Source organism: Octopus bimaculoides, chromosome 1 (genome assembly GCF_046866305.1).
Source record: "Octopus bimaculoides isolate indiv1 chromosome 1, ASM4686630v1, whole genome shotgun sequence".
NCBI classification, from domain to species: Eukaryota; Metazoa; Mollusca; class Cephalopoda; order Octopoda; family Octopodidae; genus Octopus; species Octopus bimaculoides.
This window is the reverse complement of record NC_142928.1, coordinates 193,029,327-193,051,747: the sequence shown is the minus strand read 5'-3', so window position 1 is coordinate 193,051,747 and position 22,421 is coordinate 193,029,327. Positions and strand designations below refer to the sequence as shown.

Here is a 22,421-nt window from a genome sequence, read left to right as displayed (position 1 = left end):
TGTATTTATTTTTACTTGCATATATATATATATATATATATATATATATATATATATATATAACATTACTGTACATTTAAAAACAAAAGAGGCAACTCTTAACAGGCAGCCTTACATGCTAGAAGTAGCAGTGAAAACAACCAAAGCCACATTTAAGAGCAATTTCGAAGGGAATGAAAAATAAAAACTTTTAACTTATACATACATACATACACACACACACACAGGGTGGTTGGGTTAAATTTGATTGTTTTTTAATTTCTTCTTTTTTCATGAACAGCTTGCTGTATTGGTGAATAGTTAATCGTATTGGAGAGCATAAAGATTAAAGAAGAAATACTGGTATCATGATGACTTGCACCAGGTATCAAAATCCCAACATCATGACTGCTGCTCACTGCTGTGAACACTGTTAAGACTGTAAGATGTGACATGGACTGCTGCAATGGAAACTGCAAAGCCATGGCCAGCAGGAAGTGATGCAGCAAGTGTTCTATGTCCACACCCCACATCTTTGGACAGGGCCTTTGGTTCAATTCAGACAACCATGTGAAGCTGCTAGAGACTGTGGTCAATCCCCAGCTGGAGAGGGTTGTTGCTGGAAGGCTATATATGTGAAGCAGCAGGATTTGGCTCCTTACCATACTTCTGGAAAGAGCCAGAAGTGGTTATCAGAGAATTTCCACAAATTCACCAGCCCCAATTTCTGGCCTCCTAATTCACCCCAGTTATGATCCCATGGATTACTACCTGTGGGGTACAGTCAAGAAAGACACTAACCGTTCTGTCTGCAATACCAAGACTGAGCTGGTGATGAAGATCAAGCACATATTAAAAGATCTTCCCAGGGACACAGTGAGGAACATGTGTGCTAGATTCCAGAGATATCTTGAGCTCATGGTGGAAGCTGAGCGTGGCTACTTTAAGTAAACTGTCAATTCCCAGCCATAATCCAGTTGCTATTTTTTGGTTTTCTAAAATACTTTTATTTTTGGATTGGATATTGTGTTTTCTTTTCAGCCCAAATACCTTACGTGTCCTTGTGTGTGCGTATGTGTATATATATATATATATATATATATATATATATATGAAGGGCATCCAGCTGTAGAAACTCTGCCAAATCAGATTGGAGCCTGGTGTAGCCATCTGGTTTCACCAGTCCTCAGTCAAGTCGTCCAACCCATGCTAGCATGGAAAGTGGATGTTAAACGACGACGACGATATATATATATATATATATATATAATTATGTATTCTTAACTTGAATGATTTGTCAAAGTATAAAAGACAAAAAACATTATTTCCATATTTCCACATTTTTGCTAACAAAAAAATTATTGGGATTTCAAATTAAAGTTTACCTACATTTAACTATAGTTTATACATCCAAAGTAAGGTTAAGACAATACTAAAAATAAATATCTAAATTACCAAATGTTTTACAACCTAAACAGGTATGCATGATTATTATCATGTAAACTTCATTATACAGAAAGAATGCTTGCAAATTTTTAAAATCTACACATAATTATCAGTATATGTCTTTCTCATATTAGTTTAAATTTTGGCACAAGGCCAGCAACTTCAGGGAGCAGGTAAGTCGATTAGATCAACCTCAGTATTCAACTGGTACTTACTTTATTGACCCTGAAAGGATGAAAGGTAAAGCTGACCTTGGTAAAATGAGTGTCTATTTCATATTAATATTTATATTAATAGGAGATAGACACTCACATGTAACGTTAATCAATAGAATATTTCCTTTCAGAATTTTACTAAAACAAAAACAAAAAAAAAAACTGAAACCATCAATTTACACACACACACATTCAGCTAAGAGTTTCCATGACTTGAATAACCTAAATATATTCTAGCAGAAATATACACATGGCATGTGAAATAGGTCAATACCAAAATGCTTCAAAGTAGAAAGTAGAACAAATTCAAAATGTGAAGACCGTTACAGATATTTCAAATATATATCATTATATAACTATAATCAATGTAAAATACAAGACAATGCTCATTGCTAAAAACTCAAAATAGCAAAATGACCTAATCTTCATATATGAACAACCAAAATAAAAGTTTATTAAAAGTTTTTTAAAACAATTTTTTTTTTTAAATTACTGTTATTTTTTCTTTGTTTTTCTTTTTTTTTTCTACTCTAGGCACAAAACTTGAAATTTTGGGGGAGGGGGCCAGTTGATTACATCGACCCCAATATAACTGGGTACTTAATTTATTGACTCTGAAGGGATGAAAGGCAAAAGCAATCTCAGCGGAATTCAGAACATAAGGACAGACGAAAAACCACTAAGCATTTCGTCTGGCGTGCTAACATTTCTGCCAGCTCGTCCCTTGAAAAAATTACTGTTATGTTTATCATATGCATTCTTCCATGCTGCTACAAAACTTTGAACTTATGATTATCACCAACCTCTAAGCTAAGAAGTTTAAAATTAACCCTTTTGCTATCAGCCTGCTCAAGACTGTCCCTGATTCTATGATACAAACATTTTGCTCTTAAGCTAAATTAACCCTCTGGCAATCAGACTACTCAGTCAAATGTAATGCTTGTTTATTCACATAAATTTTGAATTAATCATGCATTATCTTGTAGTCTTGAGATTTTGATGATGTGATTGTTTATTTTTAGAATGATATATTGTAGGTAAGTAGGTGTGAGAGGCTGGATCTGACCAGTGTGAAACAGGTAGAATACTTGGGTCACATATGGCTAGTTTAAATGCTAAAGGGTTGAAACTGTCCATCAAAATTCCATGTTAATTTATCTTCCAAACATCAGCTACATAATGACAAAGTTATTTTACTAAATTCTTCATTATTCCCGCCCCCACAAAAGCTGGGGTGCTGTGTATTTCAACAGAAATATGATAACAAACACCTAACAATCTTAACCATCAAATATTTCCAACTAAAGATTTGTATCCTGAGATTTCCAGTGCACAGAGCCTTATATCAAAATGTCTGTATGTAAACATGTAATAGAATATTATTTATGTTGATATTTTCTTCTATGTTTTAGCCAAGGGAAGAAGAGATAGACAAAGAATGCACATAGCCTCTACAGGCCCTCCTAGATCAGTTAGATTGATGTAATTCACATTCAGCTTGAAATTTTAGAGTGTCCCAGACAGTTGCAATGCTGAGGATAAAAGTTTGAGAGAAGGTGTGAGTGTGTATGCATGTGTGTGTGATGTGTGCTTATTTGAACTGCATTAGGAAATAAGTAACAAGCCCATAGCCTCAATGTTGAAGAAGCAAAGTTGAATCTTGATATTCCAACATATCCTTGGGAAAAAAAATGTGATAGTCAAAGGTAGCTATAGAAAGGAAATTAAAAAAAAAAAACAGAAAAAGAACATGATTCTTACATGAGACCAATAAACAGTAACTATTCTTTTATAGTTCAATAAAATTTATTTGAAGTCTACATATAATTCTAGCAAAAGACCATTAAAACACATAGATAAAAGATTATAGCTCTAAGTTGGTTATATTTAAATAAGTATAGAAATTAGAAAGTTTTAAAACTTATTTATAGTTGCATTATTTAAATAAAATGATAGATTCCAGATATTAAAAAAATGCAAATGTCTTCTAAATCCCAAAGAGCTTTTTAAAAAAAGCCAATGTCTGGCTCCATACTTTCCTCCCACCCCTTCAGTAAGACTATATAGTTACTGTTTCGCTTGAACTGTTGCGAGTCAATAGTTGCAGGAAGAAAAAAACGTGCAAGGAAAGAAATTCACAAGCACAACATTCTGCAGAGGAAGGACTGGGTACAATGATAAGCACAGTAAAATGACATCATGAATAGAAAGCAGTCTTCAAAAACGAACCTATTAATTTCTTCTTAAGAAGTTAGTGATAGTAACTACATAAAGTGTTTGGAATCTGAACAGTAGAAGTAACCTATTGGTGAAAACCAACCACAGGATTCATCAAAGGAAACTAATAGAATGTACTGAAGAAAAGCTATTGATCAATAGTACGATTCTTGCACTGAAATATGTTTCTTAAAACAATAAAATATTTTCTGTTCTTGTTGTTCTTATTGCTAAACTATTGGGTATCCTTTGGGGAAGAATTGTCAGAGCATCAAATAATATGCTTTGAGATATTTCTTTCAGCTCTGTATGTTTTGTGTTTCAAATCCCACCAAAGCCAACTTGACCATTCATCTTTTGGGAGGGTAATAAAATAAAGTACCAGTCAAATACTGAAGTTGATGGTAGCAACAAACCCCTCCTCTTCAAATTGCTGGCTTTGGATATAAATTAGAAACAATTTATCAAATATCCTCTTCAGTCCTACTCCTCAAACAAACTTAGTAACATGATTCCTTTATCTTATACTTGTTTCAGTCACAAGACTGTGGCCATGCTGGGGCATCATCTTGAAGAATTATTTTAGTTGAATGAATCAACTCCAGGACTTATTTATTTTTCAAGCCTGATACTTATTCTATTGGTCTCTTTGTGCTGAATCGCTAAGTTATGGGGATGTAAACACACCAACACTGGTTGTCAAGTGGTGAGAGGGGGACAAACACAAAGACACACACACATTTATATATATATATATATATATATATATATATATATATATATATATATATATATGAAGGGCTTCTTTCAGCTTCCATCTACCAAATCCATTTACAAGGCTTTGGACAGCCCAAGGCTATAGTAAAAGACACTTGCCCAAGGTGGGATTGAACCTAGAACCATGTGGTTGGGAAGCAAGCTTCTTGTAGATAATCAAATGTTTGTGAATGATCCAATCACTATATCATAGAAAGGTCATTATGCATTCTCAATTTGTCTTATTTTTTGCATACATTACCAGTGTTTTAAGATCTTATTCATTACCTAATGCACATCACTACATATTTTTTCTCCCATGCTTCATCTGTATACATTATATGTCCATATCCTAAAGTTCATTATCACTTACTGTCTACCATGCTGGTATGAGTTGGATGGTTTGACAGGATCCAACAAGCCAGAGGACAGTATCAAGCTCCAATGTCAGTATTGGCATGATTTCTTTATCAGGATGCTTTCCCTAATACCAGCTACTTTATAGAGAGTACTGAATGCTTTTTTTTTTTCGTGACACTGGCACAAGTGAGGTAACTAAGCAAGTCACAAGATGAAGAAACGATTCCTTGACTCAGTGAGACTGTAGTAGAAAGAGAGGGGTTTTATGTTAGGTGTTGAGAGGCTAAAGTATGATAGATAGACAGGCACAGATGTCCTAATAACAGAAATTGGAATTAGAAAGACCAGCTGTCTGGAATATATTTGCCAAATCCATCCCTGAGACAATATATACGTCATATTTTATTGCATTAGAATCTGATTTTAAGTATCAAAATTGTCAGAATCTATCAAAATTAGTATTCAATTAGGTAATTAAATAATAATCATCATGGCCATCATGGTTATTTCTCCTTTTTGTCTTTCTCTTAGGCCTATTTGCTATTTTTTCTTTTTTGCCTTTGACTGACTTACATAATTTTATTTTAAATCAAGGTTTCCTTATATAAACATAGTTATACAGAACGAAAACACACACAAGGCACACAGCCAAGAATTTTTATATAAAACATATACTTGTAACTAACAGCTTGAGATTAAAAAAAAACATCACATTCATCTCTTCCCTGCTTGGTTATGTGTGCTACCATTTGCACTGCAATTTCCTGTGACAGCTGCCTTGATACCATTTTTAGTTGTCACATGGAATTTTTACCCAGCAATTTAGTAAGCACAGTTTATTTCCACAATGTTTAACATACCAACATATGCCATCTTGACTTAATGAATAGAATATGAATAAATTATAAGTATATATATGTTTGTATGCATACAGTAAATATGCATTTATAATTTACGCCTATTCCATTTGTTTGTATAAAGTGTGCATGCACGTGTGTGCGTGTGCGTGTGCGTGTGCGTGTGTGTATTGTTCTTGAACAAAAATATTATTGACAGTTATATTGTAGTTTCAGCCAGTTAAGCCATCAGACAATGGCTTTAGTGGCTGAAACTTCAAAGCCACTGTCAATAATATTCTTGTTTAAGAACAATAAACTTGTACTCCACAAAAGTATGGCCTTGCTGGCTCTGTCAAATCATCCAGCCTATGACAGCATGGAAAACAGGCGCTAAATGATGATGGTAATAAGACCCATCAGGCCAAGTGAAATCGTAGTCATGGCTGGTGCTGGTGGCACGTAAAAAGCACCTTTCAAGCGTTGGGCCTCATGAAGGCAATGTGGCCAATGCCGGTATTGCATAACTAGCATCCCAGCTGGTAGCACATAAAAAGCATCTTTCGAGCATTGGGCCTCATGGAGGCAATGACAAATGACTGAGACCTTTGGCAATATGCCATGCTTGAGAAGAAGACCCATCAAATCAAGTGAAATTGTAGTTGTGGAAGATACTGGTGTCATGTAACTGAGAGTAGTTAGCAACAGGAAGAGCATCCAGCTGTAGAAACCATGTCAAAATCAGACTCCTCAGTTTACCAGCCCTCATCAAACTATCCAACCCATACTGGCATGGACAACAGATGTTAAATGACGATGGTGATGTATGTATAAAATATACATACATCATCTTGACAGTGTTAGCTCATAACCAGAGGGTTGTGGGTTCAATTTCAAGACTGGGTGGTGCATAGATCAAAACATTTCATTTCATTTTTAGATGAGGAAACTACAACAACATGAATACCAGTCATGTGCTGGGGGAGATTTCTTTCTTTCTTTCCTCCTAGCTGTCACATCCAAGATGTTCTGCTGAGCCAAGTGTGAGAGGACTGAGTGGGTGTTTATGGGTAGCTGGTGACTGCCAATAGCAATTAGCATAAGCATAGCACATGCTACCAAGCCATACCCATGAGTGATAGGCATGAGGAGTTTTGTATGTTTTAATGTATAATGGAGAGTTAATACAGATAATACATAGCTTCAAATTATTTAATCCTTTTACCCTTTTGATACCAGCGCACCTGAGACCACTCTCTGGTTCTATGGTATAAAGAGATCTTACTAAATTTTTTATTACTTTTCAAAATTAATTAAAATAGATTCAGTGTATTTCAACAAGAGAAAATGTGCTAACAAAAGGGTTAAATTACCTGGAATGGGTAAATCAGATCATTCGGGAATGTTCAACCTCAACTTACTGTCATTTACATCGGATTATAAATGGGATGTTCCCACTTTTGCAGTAATCCTCAACCACAGGCATTTACCAGGAGATGGAGATCATGCACAAATCATATGGAATTTGTACTACGCTATTTATAAATAGTTTCCTTCCTACTCACTGTAATATTAGTTCTACATCATTGTATACAGACGAATAAGATTGAATCAATTTGAACAGACTCAACTTGGCAGACACACATACATACACACATTATAACTAACCCACATAAGCACAATAGATTACTTTGGACCATATCTTGAAATCTGGCATTAAGTTATTTCAAACCTTATCACTTAATTAGCTTTCTGTGTAACATACAAATAAACAAACACACAGTGCAGACATAACCAAGTGCATGCAGTACTGAGTATCAACTTATCAGACTCATAGTTCAACTCCACTACCAATATATTTTTTGTTGTCTTGAGCAGAACAACTGATTCAATATGCCATCATTGACAAAACTGGGATTGTTAATTCAAAATGACACCATATTTACACAGAAATTTCTCTTCTCTACTTAATACTATAAAACAAGAGCAAAAGCTTATGAACTTCTTAGAGCTGCTTAAAATACACACATGCACATGCATGCACACACACACACACATATATGTGCATAAGATAAGCCAAAGCTACTCTTTGTTAATCAAGAGAAGGCGAATGTTAATGAAGAACAAGGCAGAAACATTAGCACACCGGGTGAAATGCTTAGCGGTATTTCGTCTGTTGATACGTTTTGAGTTCAAATTCTGCCGAGGTCAACTTTGCCTTTCATCCTTTCGGGGTTGATAAATTAAGTACCAGTTACGCACTGGGGTTGTTGTAATCGACTTAACCCCTTTGTCTGTCCTTGTTTGTCCCCTCTATGTTTAGCCCCTTGTGGGCAATAAAGAAATAAGAAGAGAAGTATCAACTTATAAAAAATGCATAAAGTTTAATGATTTGAGTATTTTCCCTCTCACATGTGTGCATTTGTACATATGTGCTCATACTTAAACACACATATATCCAGGCATATACAGTAGTACCTCAGTTTTTGAACCATTCTGATCTCAAATAAATCATGCTTTATATATATAGAGATAGACAGATAGATATAAAGCATGATTTATTCGTGATCAGAGGCATTCGTAAACTGAGGTACTACTGTATTAAATGAATGTAAGAAAGACAGGAGATAAAGTACGATTTATTCATGATCAGAATTGTTTGAAAACCGAGGTTCCAGGAGACACAACTTAAGTCAAATTAAATTGTCTCCAGGCTTGGCTAGGCTGAATTTATTTGTCTCCAGGCTAAACCGATAATAACCATTCCCAGTTCTGTGCTTTATTTATGAATGCATTTTCAATAATACATGGTGAATAAAAACCTATTTTAAGCTTACAAACAAGTAATTTTTATTTTTTAATACAGTATAGTAAAAAAAAAAATCTAAATTTACAAATACAATTTGGCAGTCATCATCATCATCATCATCATCGTTTAACGTCCGCTTTCCATGCTAGCATGGGTTGGACGATTTGACTGAGGACTGGTGAAACCGGATGGCAACACCAGGCTCCAGTCTGATTTGGCAGTGTTTACCGTATATCACGGACGCTGGATTGCAATGGGACATGCAGTTTGCAGTGGGACATGGTAAAATAAAAGCCTTTTTTAAGCTTAAAAAACAAATTCAGATGCACTTTCACCTTGCTTCTTAATGGAGTAATAACCTTTTCGCTCCTTAAATCTCATGAACCATCCTTGACTTGCCTTGAACTCTACATCTTTCTCATCTGGTTATTTTTTCTTCAGGTCCTCAAAGACAACGCTTTCTCTTGAATGATTTCTTGACTAATAGTAGCACGCTGACGATTCAACCTAACAACCCAAAGAGAAAGAAGACTTCCCATTTCTTCAAAGATTTTGCCTCTTTTCTTATTGATGAGTGTTCTTCATTCCTGGGGCTTCAGATTTGATATGTACAAAGATCGTGTCCTTATTATGTACAATTGTCGATACAGTTGTCCGACTCATCCCAAAAGATTGTACAATTTCTACCACTTTTTCACCTTTTTTCATGGCATTTTATTATAGCCAGTTCACCTTCCAGTGTTATAGCATAATGCTTAGCACTTTCAAAAAATAAAGTCACAAATGAATGAGAATGAGAAAGTAGCTGATAAACAGATGTAAACAAATCTGAATTCAAAACAATCGTAAGAATCACAAGTGACAACGACGCCTAATGGTAGATATTGGAACTACAGTGCAATATGAACTCCGAAAGACTAATAAATAAGACAACACAGCTGATTTCATGATTTTGTTCACTATGCTACACTACTTTATGGTGTGTATCTTAACATTTACTGTATGCATTTTAATAGGATTTTATATGCTTTTATTCTTATTTATTGTACAGTAACATGATTTTATGTACTTTTAATGGTTTTATAGTGATTTTATAATTCCAATATTTATGGCGTGTAAAATCAAGTAAAATTACTTAACTTGATTTTGATTTTGCCATTTATTATTTTTTAAAACTGACATATAATTGAAAACGACTTAAATAGAAATGACTTAGGTTGAGGTATGCCTGTATATGTGTGTGTGTGTGTGTGTGTGTATATATATATATATATATATATATATATATAAGGGAAATATATAGTACACAGAGCAGAGAACAAGATGTCTGGTGTTTTTAGCCAAAAATGAAGCAGAAAGTAGAGATCATCTGTCAATGTTTAGCACTGTGAGGATATAGGACAAAACAGCTTTTTCTAAATTGCATTCCAATGGAGAGATGTGTTACTGAAATAATACTAGTGCACTTGTCCTTAGTAGAAATGTAAAGAAAAATAATAGCATGAAAGTGTCACTGTAAGAGATTGTTGACTGAAGAATATGAGTAGGCCAGTGAAAATATAATGGAACCAACAATGGTTAGTAAGGCAATTAAAGCCATAAAGGCAAGGCAGTCTACAGATCCATCAAGGATAGTTACTGAGATGTCATAGCAGTCACACCTTCAACTAATCTGTTCATGCAGAGTAGTTTCCATCACTAATGGCCAGTATAGCAGTATAATTATCATCATCATCAACTCCTAAAAAACATTTTATGGCTATAACACCTGGAGAGAACAAGTGAGTCTGAGGATTGCCAGAGTGACAGTTCCAGCCTATTAAGGTCTCAGAAACACACATACTATCCAAGTAAGAGTATACAATACCAGTCAATATCAAGAAGAAATCATCTTGTGTTATAAAGTTGGCCATAAGTATTTGAGAAAATTTATGAAACCATAGGGAATATATATCAATATCAAAGCTAAATGAAAACTAAGTTGGTTGAAAAGGCAATCTTTCAGATGTCACACACACACACACACACACACACACGTTCTTTCTAAATGCTATAGAACATCAGAGCTAAATGTATATCCTTGTACAGGATAGATTAATTCATATGCTCCAATGATAACTTACATAACTTTTCTCAAATATTTATTGTCATACATTCTAGATATTGACATATTTCTATATATTGGCTCTTGCATAAAGTCAGTATCATAGTTCAAATTGCATCAAAGGTAAATGAAAACCCAATAAAATTGAAATCCTGGTCATTCAGTTGCCAGACCTATACTTTCTCTCAAAGGGTCATGACCACATTGCCAAATCATTTTTGAGCAAGGTTAAATAGAATTAAACAATAGGTTATATTCAAATATGCATATTAAGTGATGTGAGTAACTGCAATGGTTTATGGCTCAATGGTTAAGCTCATTTCACAACCACTGGTTTCTGGCTCAGTCCCACTGCATGGTACTTTAGCCACAGGCTAGCAAAAACCTTCTGAGTGAATTTGGTTATTAAAGGCTACACATAGCTTATATATGTGTATGTGTGTGTGTGAGCATGTGGGTAAGTGGGTGTATACACACACAAATGTGCATGAATGTTGATATTCTATGCCTGATCATTCCCAAGTGGGATGATGATGAAATTGAGATTCTCACTGATGTTATGATCAGTGGCTCTGCACTTCTGAAGACAACTGACATAAGAAAAAGCCCCTTACTTAAATAACAGGTAAGGTTTGATGACAAAGAGTATCTGGCGGCAAATTCCTGCTTCAAATAACTTCCCATCTAGCCCTTGCTAACATGGAAAACTGGACATTAAAATAATGAACAAATGAATGGACAAAGAGTGTTTCAGCATTTCGGAATATAAAAAGAGAAAATTTGGTCACTGTATCTGCAGTTTAAAAATTATGTTAATCCCAGCATGAGTTAACATTAATGAGAATGCCATAAAATATATAAATGCTCATTAACAGAGTGAATGACATAAGCTGGATAACAGTTAACAACTTCTATAGCCCAACCTAGCCATTATGCTTCTTTCCAAAAAGTGTCTTGATATGTGATTATTCAAAATTCAGTCAGGAGTTAAATAAGATATTTTTCAGTTTCAACAAAATCCAAGATTTGATCAAATTTATTTTTAAAATACTGTGTAAAAGCAGAAAATCATCAAAAGAAATAACAAAATAGGTCTTATATTTCTAATTCAGTGAGTTTGGATGAGAATTAATCCAACTTTTTTTCTCTCAAATGAGATACTCTTATACTCACACTGAACAGAGGATGACAAGAAAAGAGGAAAGAAAACCACCCAAAACAGCTGTGATTTACTATATTTCCAAAAGTTAGACTGAAAGTGTGACTCCATGAAAATATAAACTAAATGGCAAAGAATGCTAAAAATAAGACAAAATTCCATGAACCTGAAATTTTGAGAACATCATATGCAAAGATCTGGAAAACCAGAAAAAGTTACTCATATGATATCTTGTTGCATCCATTCTTCAAAGAAAAAATAATGAAAACATAAAACCATTTCAAGGAAGACACCATCATTTCCATGGAGAATACCCATCAGAATGTTTATGGCTGACACTGAGGTTAATAACTAAAATATACACATTGACTGTCAATAGCCATTGCTGAACCAATAAGAGAAGATTCAACATCAATTAGTCTGCCGCTTATTACCAAACTGCTTGTAAAAACAGCAATATTTACTTAACCACATTGAAACTACAGTTTAGTCATTTAATCAATAATATACTTATGAGAGATAAATTTTAGGAATTAAAAACAGCTCTGTATTTTGAGGAAGGTACCAACTATAGGTTGGGCTTTTTTTTTATCAACATCTCATCTGGAGAACACAAAGAACATATTACTTTGGTGAGGAAAAAATTTTTTAGTCGTTCTGTATATTTAACAACAAAAAATTCTGGAACAGACACTGGAATTACAAAGAATTATCATCAGCTTCTCCTCAGTATATAAGAAAAACCGTAGAATTTACTTGTATAATTTTTAGAGAATATTAATGACAGCAAGAATTAAATGAGTAACAGTAGTACTATTTCTGTTGTTTTTGCTATACAGTCTCTTTATGTGAATTCATAACTATATAAACTTGTGTGACACATTCTATGTGATTATTGCAAAAGTCAGTGGATAGACTAAGTTGAACTCTAAATCTCATTGGAAACAAAGTAAAGAAGAAAAAAAAGAGATTAAATGAGGTGAGCTCCTCATTAATCTCTTATTTTTACATAAATTTTATTTCAATTTATGCGTTTGTTGACTAATAGGAAATACATTTAGAAAATGTATGAATTGCTTTAACATCATAACCGGTTTTTAGTTCATTTTAAATGATAAAAAGGAAAAAAAAGGAAAATACCTCATGATCACTTTCATGAATAGTTTCTTCTTTACTAATAGCTGAAAATAAAATAAAAAAGAAATATAATTAATTAAGGAATATAATTACTTCAGCTACTGAACTTAGATGGTCAATTTACAGCTGAATGCAATTTTGTATTAATTCTTAAATGAGTGTGTTGTGTATATCTATATACCAGGTTATTTATATAGTGTGTGTGTTTGTGTTAGCAAAAAATCTTTCTATTTTATACCCTGCACAAATCCCACCATCATTATCAAGAAAAAATTCAAATCTCTAATGAGAATTCTGAAGATTTACATTTTAATTGACTTTTGAAATCAAATGAGCTTTATCTACCTCTGAATCTTAAGAAGTGAAAAAAAATTAATTACAATATTTAAAGAACTGGGGGTTTTTTAATACAAAAGTAATTTGAATTTATTGAACTCTTCCAGAAAACAAATTAATTTGGCAAGATGAATGAATTTCTTTTTTTTCAAAATTATTCTTTAGATGTAGAAAAGTGTGAATAGTATTAAATTTCTACATAAGTACAAGAAACAAGATGTGACATAACTCAGGAGAAATAATACGCTATGTGAAATAAACGAACTACAATCAACATCTTACCTCACTAAATCCTAAATCCTATTACATTTATCAATTCTTGTGGCTGTGTGGTAAGAAGTTTGTTTCTAAACCATATGGTTCTGGTTCAGTTCCACTGTACAGCGCATTGGGCAAGTGTCTTCTACTATAGCCCCAGGCTGATCAAAGCCTTGTGAGTGGATTTGGTAAACAGAAACTGAAAGAAACCATCATGTGTGTGTGTGTGTGTGTGTGTGTGTGTGTGTGTGTGTTGTTTTAACATCATGCACCACTTTGATTCCAGTCCTCTGCAAAAAACATGCAAGGAAATATTGCCTTGTTTGGAAACAGGTGAGGGTTGGCAATAAGAAGAGTATCTGGACAAAGAAAATCTGTCTCAACAAATTCCATCTGATCCAATGCAAACATTGAAAAGTGGACATTAAATGATGATGGCATTGAATTAATTACGAAATGACACTATTAATAGCAAAGGCAAACCAGATTTTAAAATATTTACAAATAATTTACTATATTATTTTTTTTTCTTTCAGTATTTAGTTATAGCCTTACCTCAGTGCAGAGTAGGGGAATAATTTCAAATATCATTGAACAATCATTAATTTACCTTTTTAAATGCTTTTCATATCTTTTACAAAAGTTACAATTTAAAGACTAGTAAGATGTACAAAGATATATAAAATGAGAACAGAAACAGGCAACCTAGTTTCCCAGCTGTGTATAATTACATGTGACCTCAGTAATTTAGCCCGATAGTAGAAAAATAATTTGAGAAAGAAAATTATCTGACGAATAATTGAGAAAGAGAATTAACTATCATAACATTTGATAAAAATGCTAATGTCTGCTCTTAATGACAAAAACAACTTGTTGTTTTATTTTTACTAGCCTTGAAGTTGTCCTTCGGATGGCATTCAGGCTAGCTCCTGCAGAGGGCACCTTTATCGGACTGCTTTGCAGCCCTCTACCTTTGTGTAGTGAAACTTATTTCTGCTAATGTGCTAAGCACTGATACTGATCATAGTTTAATCAATAAGCGTAGGAGTGAGGTAAATACAGTAAAAATAGGGGGCTCAGTGGGGACCCATTTAAGCGGCCCTCCAGAAACTGAACCTCCTTACGATACTCCCTGGGAGTTCATGGTATGAAATTCATTGTCATTGCTCCAACTTGGCCGCCAATGCCATGTATTTAGTTTAAAATGCAGTAAAAATAGTGAGGTCATTGGGACACCAACTAGGTAGCCCTTAAAAAAATAGACCCCACCCCCACCCCTTAAGACATTCCCTGGGATTAAGGGAGTTGCTGGTTTGAGTTTCGTTATCCTTGCACCAACAGTCTAGGAGGAGTTAACAAACATAAAAACATAACGGACAGAGAAACATCACTCGAATTTATATTAAGAAGATTAGAAGTTGTAGCTGTTTTAGCCCAAGGTCAAATGTGAATGAACAGACCTATGATAAAAGGCATTCTAATCATGACCATCTCTATCTTTACAGATAGTTCATCTCAAACTGCATCATCCAGCATGTCTAAATTTTTTTAAAGATAAGATAAAGTGATTCGATAAATAGGGAATAGAAGGCTATTTCCAGCATATCAAGCAAATATGCAAAAGCTTCCGACGAGAGAATTTTCAGTCCCCACAAAGCTGAGAAATAGGTGCTTATTTCATTTATTTAGTTATTAGTTTCATTGTATGTAGTTTAGTGAATGAAGTTTACAAAACAAAAAAAAAAAACAAAAACAAAAAAGCAACAAGAGAGATATCTTTCTAGGAGTAAAGAGATCTTGGGGAGAGTAGCGAGTGTGGCAAGAGAATTGGATGAAAAAGGTGATGAGACAAGGGGCTTTAGAGTCTGTCAAGTTAAGAACACCAAAAACTAAATAGAAATGGAAGAAAACAGAAAGAGCAGGCAGAGTTCAATGTAAGCAAGTGGTTGTGAAGTGTTGCCAATAAAAACTTGTCAATGAAGTCACCATCATAACCATTATTATTACTATTTTACATCCACTTTTCTTTGCTGGCATGGGTCAGACAGAATTTGTTGAGGCAGATTTTCTATGGCTGGATGTCATTTCTGTAACCAACTATCACCTGTTCCCAAGCAAGGTGATCCATAGAAGACTGGAAACAAACAACATTGCTTGTATAACAGTGATGCTCATTTACAACCATTACATGATGCCAAGACAAGGGCACACGTACATGTAATGAACTTCTTTCATTTTCCATCCACCAAATCCACTCAAAAGGCTTTGGTCAGCCTGGGGGCTATAGTAGAAGATACTTGCCCAAGATACTGCACAGCAGGACTGAACCTGAGTCCATGTGGTTGGGAATCAAGCCTTTTAACTATACAGCCATACCAGGCTATATTTTAGTTCAAATGTTTAACTTTGTAATAGCTCCATCATCTAAGTATGTTACTATATTAATATGGCATAGAGCATATTTATATCTTTGGAAAAGAAAATCAGCCTTTAAGATTCATAGTTTATGTGAAATTATGTGAATACATACTATGTGATTGTCAGTTTATAAGAGCAAACATTTGTATGGAATATGAAAATTTTGAAGGGATTTGATATCTTTGCACAATGGCATATTTCACTGAATTCACTATGGTCATCCTTTCTGCAAAGTCATACATCCTCTAGTATTAACCAACTCATCCTAATTTTTGCCATGATGACAAACTCCTCGTTTATTTTCCACAGTAAATAATCAGTTACATTACATGACCTTCCAGCACATCCATCCATCCATCCTGTAATCACTTCCTTTATTTCCTTGCCTGTCAACTTCTTTGTCAAGTTCATTATTGTACATTGCAACAGATTGAATGTAAAATGTAACACTCTAATCACTGCAAGCCCATCACTAATTGTTTTACAAGTAGAAATTACATTAATGGAACATGCATATCACAATCTACTCCTTGATCTAAACAGAAACCCTTTGCTGTAAGAGCACACTGCATTTCTTCCTTCATCTTCACACACCAAACACATTTGCATTGCTCCTTTTAATATAAACCCACCCATGACCACTTCTGGTTCTATTTACAAACTTCCTGTTTTAATGTGATCTAAATTAAAATCTTCATCAAAACTTCATGTTAATTTATGCACCAGCTTAATAACGACAATGTTATTTTTATTAAATTCTGCATTTGTTTCAAAGTTAACAGGAACAATAACAGAGCATTTCAACAGGAATATAGTAAGAAAAGGTTTAGAGTAAAATGTAATTACTATTTCCAATATATCACCAGAACAGTCCATGCACACTATTCTTTTCCTGTTTTGTTTGTTTTTTTTTTAGTTTATTCTGAAGTGACAGTAAGACCCCCTTCCTTTCCAAGACTATTGATGTCATTACAGCAGATGTCCCACTTGAATTGCGCTAGGGTGATATTTGTAGGAGGTGTGAATAGGGAAGGAACTCCTGAGGGTTGCATGTCGGGAAGAAAGGATTGGGAAACAAGTTTAATACTGGGTTTGTAGAGTAGGACATAGGAAGGGTGTTGAGAGAACAGTTAAATTGATTGAGTATAGATAGGCTTCAGAGAAGAAACTGTAGAAATAGAGAGAGCCAAAAAAAGAAAAAAAAGAAGGGTACATCAATAGGCTACATGAAAGATTTCCTATCAAACAGATGGCCTAGCCAGTGGATGCTAAAATGTTTGACTGAGAGGTCAGTGGTACTCCAAATGTGATGCACTTGTACTGTGGAGATTATCAGTATCTATGCAAACTGAGGCAAATTTGGACATTGAAGAAACCCAAGTTTAAGAATGCAGTCTTTCTGCTTTGGGTAGCCACTATACAAGGTCATCGCATATATCACAAAGTAAGCCTTTGTCAAAAGTTTGATTTTAAATTATATCTCATTGCTGTGCGTAGTAATTGTTTTGATGCCATTGAAAACGACTAACTTCACTATATAAAATATTGCCTAGGTCTCTATTCACAGAAGCTGTTCATGACTGGCAACAGGAATCTAGATGAAGCTTGCATACAGAAGGTAAAGGAAGAATAAAGAATGGAATTATCTCAATAAGGAAATGAGGAATATGTGTAATTAGAGGCAAAAATAAGTTATTGTTTAGCCCTAGATTAAACATGTTTCAACAAAACTGTAATCCTAATTTTTTTTTATTTTTCAAATCAGACATATATATACCCAAGACTATATTATCCAATATATGTTTCATTTTTTTAAAAAATGGTAGGGTGTGATTAGAGGGGAATTTAGGTGCTATATCTAGTAATTTGGGCGATTACATAATGGGTTTTTTGTTGGTTCAGTTAACAGTAACTATTTTGTGAAGATGCAAATGAAAGAGAGGAAGCCATAACTGAAACTCTGAAGTACACTAGAGTTGAAAGAATGGAAGAGAGAGCTTTAATGACGTGCAATGATGGAGTAGTCCGACAGGCCTAAAGAACTCCAAGAGGTGATGGAACTTTATAAGATTACCATGGGATTGCTGATACCAAAAGCAATGGAAAGTATCTCAAGAATGAGAACCACCAATGTATTATGTAAAGAAAGCAGGTTTCAGGTGGATCTGGTTCCATAAAGAGTATACTGGAGAGGTAAGGAAAATATATATTGATAAAAGAAGCAGCAACTTACTACTGTCTTTATTAGCTCAGAGACACCAAGTGATAGGCCAAGGATCGGGACACACAGTGATGGAATAAATGACAACAGATGTAATAAAGATGTAATGAAGAGCTGATCTGTAGTCAATACCTAATACTGTCATTGTGCCTATTCTCTACCTGTATACTGAATAACATCATTTCTTCTTGCTACTATGCTCTGGAAGCACCAACTTGGTCATTATCCTCTTAGATTTGACCCTGTTCCCTTTCTGATTGCTTTCAAACTTCACCTAAAGCTAATTTGTTGCTGCTTGAAGGTGAATCAAGTTAACTGTATGAAGAAATATACAAAACTAGGTATTATAAATATCAATGAGTAAAACCATAAATTAGACAACTTAGATTGCTTAATTAAGTTTTCATTAGATTTTTAATATGTTAAATGACTCTTTTATTATCTTCTTATTAACTTTTTATAAGTGACAATGTAGAAAAGAAAAACAGAAAATTTGAAATTACAGAAAATGTAATAAAATTATTGCCTCTAATGTAAAATCATTTCATAATGTTTGACAAATCTAAAAGACATAATTCATTAGCTTTCATACTTTTGACTATTGAAGTATAAAATGTTTGCAAATATTCAATTCAATAAATTAAAATCATTTGTAAAAAGTTAAATCAGAAAATGAAATAACAAAGATATAATTTGAAACAATGACTTCAATAATGAATAAAGTGGAAGAGTGTAAGAAAATGTAAGTGGTGGTGGTGGTGGTAGTGATCACACTTCAGTAGGTGGTTGGTCTTGGGACCATACCAGTGATTCTCAGAGGTTACAGGAGAATGTGTCAGAATACATTTGTAGGGACCAAGTTATAAATTTGGACATTTAGGGAACACTGCAGTTTCTGAAGAGTCACCAGCTTTTCTGGTGGTACATGGTTATCATCATCATCATCATTTAATGTCCGTTTTTCATGCTGGCATGGGTTGGATGGTTTGACAGGAGAGCTGCACCAGACACCAACTGTTTTGTATGTTTTCTATAGTTGAATGCCCTTCTTAATGTCAACCACTTTACAGAGTATACTGGGTGCTTTTGCCCAAACACAAATCAGTTGGTAAAAATACAACAAACAGAAATGAATTTATTGACAATTTGATATGTATATACTTGTATTCATTATCATCATCATCAACCCCAGTATATTACTGTCTTAAATCCTATGACTCAGTTTCCATAGCATACAAATTATCAAGATCACAAAATTCCCCACCGAAAAGGATGGTGACATTTCTTTACAATTAATGCATCATATAGAAACAAGGGAAACCACATATGTATCTCTCCCCTTTGTTGAAAAAGGCCTGGGTTATAGTAGAAAGTGACAAAGGAAGTTATGTTTATGTATTTGTTTTTGCAAGATACCTGATATGAAATTGTATGTTGAAACAGATATTGTTATATTTTGGGATGGTCATGTACTGAACAGGACAGGAGGAGACACATGGGAGTCATGGAAGAGGTCACAGGATGCGTGATGACAGACTTCAGACAAAGGACATTAAAATGAGAACAATAAAAAAGCCAAAATGAAGAACGAGTATATATATATTGTGTGTGCGTGTGTGTGTGTGTGTGTGTGTGTGTGTGTGTGTGTGTGTGTGTGTGTGTGTTTATTGGCAAAGAAATAAAACCATCCCGAAATATAACATTGAAGTATTTATGTTTATCAATAGCACACAAAATTAAGTTGTTGAGGAAACTTTACAACAGGAGTGTGAAGCATCTAGAGAGTTTGGTACTGGAACAACCTGTAGTTGTGTGATAAGTTTGCTTCTCAACCACATGATTCTAGGTTCAGTCCCACTACATGGTCCCTTTGGCAAGTGTCTTTTACTATAGCCTCAGGCCAACCAAAGCCTTGTGAATGGATTTGGTAGACAGAAACTGAAAAAAGCCCATCATGTGTGTGTGTGTATGTGTGCGTGTGTGTTTGACAACTGTCTTGATGTATTTACATGCCCATAACTTAGTGGCTCAGCAAAAGAGACCAAAAGAATAAGTACCAGGCTTTAAAAAAAAACAACAAAGAACTAGGGTCAATTCGTTTTTCAAGGAAGTGCCCCAGTATGGCCACAGTCTAATGAGTGAAACAAAGAAAAAAAGACATAACAAAACATATTTGACCATAAGAAATTTAAGAAAAAAAAAACTGTTCAAAGTTCTAAGCTGAAAATGATGGACAGAAGTAAATGAGAAATAAACATTGCCTAGAGCATTTTGCAGATGGGAATATATGGTCATTCAAAATTCAAAAGAAATGCCAAATCCCAAAATCTCTTCTGGCCCCAAGAACTATCAATCTGTAGTAAGTAATATATTTTGTTTAACCTATACTAGTTGTACAACCCATGCCAACACAGAACATGGATGTTAAGTGATGATGATGTTAAATATTCCCGTTGTTATTTAACCAACCTAAACATTGACTGAAGAGATTTATAATCAAAGACATTCTAACAGTGGCCATCTAATCATTTTAAGGTTATCTAGAACATCGTCTAATGTATCTTTTCCTTAATATAGGTAGGATATGATTTGGGGATAATTTGTTTACCATTTCTAGCAAATCAAGTAACTACATGGAGGTTAGCTCATTGTTTCTATATTAAGTGAGGGTACCATTAAAACAGACAGATCTTGTCTTACATAGGTTTAGTAATATAAAGATATTGATTATAATCCAGTCAATTATAAATAATCAATTATGCAAGGATAACAACTAAGAAAGTCTTTTATTGAAGGACCATTTCTGAAATTTATGGAAAAATATATTGTAATTTTAGGAAATAAAATTCTATTTTGGCTGTTTTCAGTTGTGTAATAGATACATTGCAATTTGCCTTGATAGTGCTTAAGAGTTAATTACAGAGATAGAGTAGATAGCACAGATAAAATAGATAAGCAATAAAACAAAGTATCAAGGGTATTAAGTATAGTGTTGGCTTCAGAAGCTGTCTAATCATTAATTTGTTCAGGATGTACACAGTACAAAAGTAAATAATGGCCGTCTCTGAATCAACTAGGTCTTGTTAATCTATTTCAGATGCAGGTTAATGTCATCAGTGATGCATAGAGAACAGGTGTGTAGTTGCTGAAGTATGGAATCTTATAGTACAGTGCTATTTAATTTCCATTAATTAGTATTTTTGCTTTTGCTCGTCTAATTTTCGTAAGTTATTTTTTAATAGACCATTTAAAAATTAAAGCAAAAGAAAAAAAAGGAAAAGAAGAAAGAGAAATGCTTTGTTGCTTTAAATATGTAAGTGCTGAAAATACAAGTAACAGGAAAACCTTATATGGTCTTACAACATAAGCAACTTAATGCTAAATAAATTTTTTTGTTAAGTTATTCTGAATAATGTTGATATGCTGACTATGAACAGCCCAAATATTTCTAAAAAAGGTTGAGCAAAACTAAGCTAATTAATATGGAAAACATTTATGTAAATTGCATAACTGCTAATGACATAATTTTATGTGAATGCACACACACTGATGTTATGCCAATGGATAAATTAAAAGTTAGTAATGTCTTAATTAATACAGATCTTAATATATAATACACGACTACTTCGTATTTTAAAAGTGGCAAAATAGAGGCCAATCAGAGTTATCCAGTAGCAAAAGTATTTCTTTTTAATATCCAACAGAAGAGACTCCAGTGTTATATGAGTCCATCCCAATCATTTTTGAAAGAGTTGTCAACCATCAACACAATATAATAAAATATGTAGAATGCCAGGCGGAAAAACTAGAAGTAATTGATAGCTTCCGTTACCTAGGTGACCAAGTCAGAAGCAGGGGTGGATGCTCTGAGAGCACAGCTGTTAGAGTAAGAATAGGCCGGGCAAAGTTCAGAGAGTTCCTAATTCTGCTACCTTTCATGCAAAGTGAAAGGTAGACTGTATGACGCCTGTGTGCGAACAGCCATGTTATACGGCAGTAAAACATGGGATGTGACTGCTGAGGACGTGCATAGGCTTGAAAGAAATGAAGCTAGTGTGCTCTGCTAGATGTGTAATGTCAGTATGCATGTACGACAGAGTGTAAGCATCCTGAGAGAAAAGTTGGGCATAAGAAGCATTAGATGTGGTGTGCAAGAGAGACGGCTGGCTG

At 34.1% G+C, this 22,421-nt stretch overlaps 1 protein-coding gene across 3 annotated transcripts in view; it reads right to left on the bottom strand.

Moving 5' to 3' along the window:
• LOC106877593 (cyclin-dependent kinase 14) overlaps positions 1-22,421 on the bottom strand; it is a 172,568-nt gene that overhangs the window by 43,446 nt on the left and 106,701 nt on the right. For all 3 annotated transcript variants that reach the window (XM_014926538.3, XM_052973464.2, XM_052973465.2), the window contains exon 3: positions 13,022-13,062. In XM_014926538.3, the coding sequence (XP_014782024.2) occupies positions 13,022-13,062 (41 nt within the window). The remainder of the gene's footprint in view (positions 1-13,021; positions 13,063-22,421) is intronic.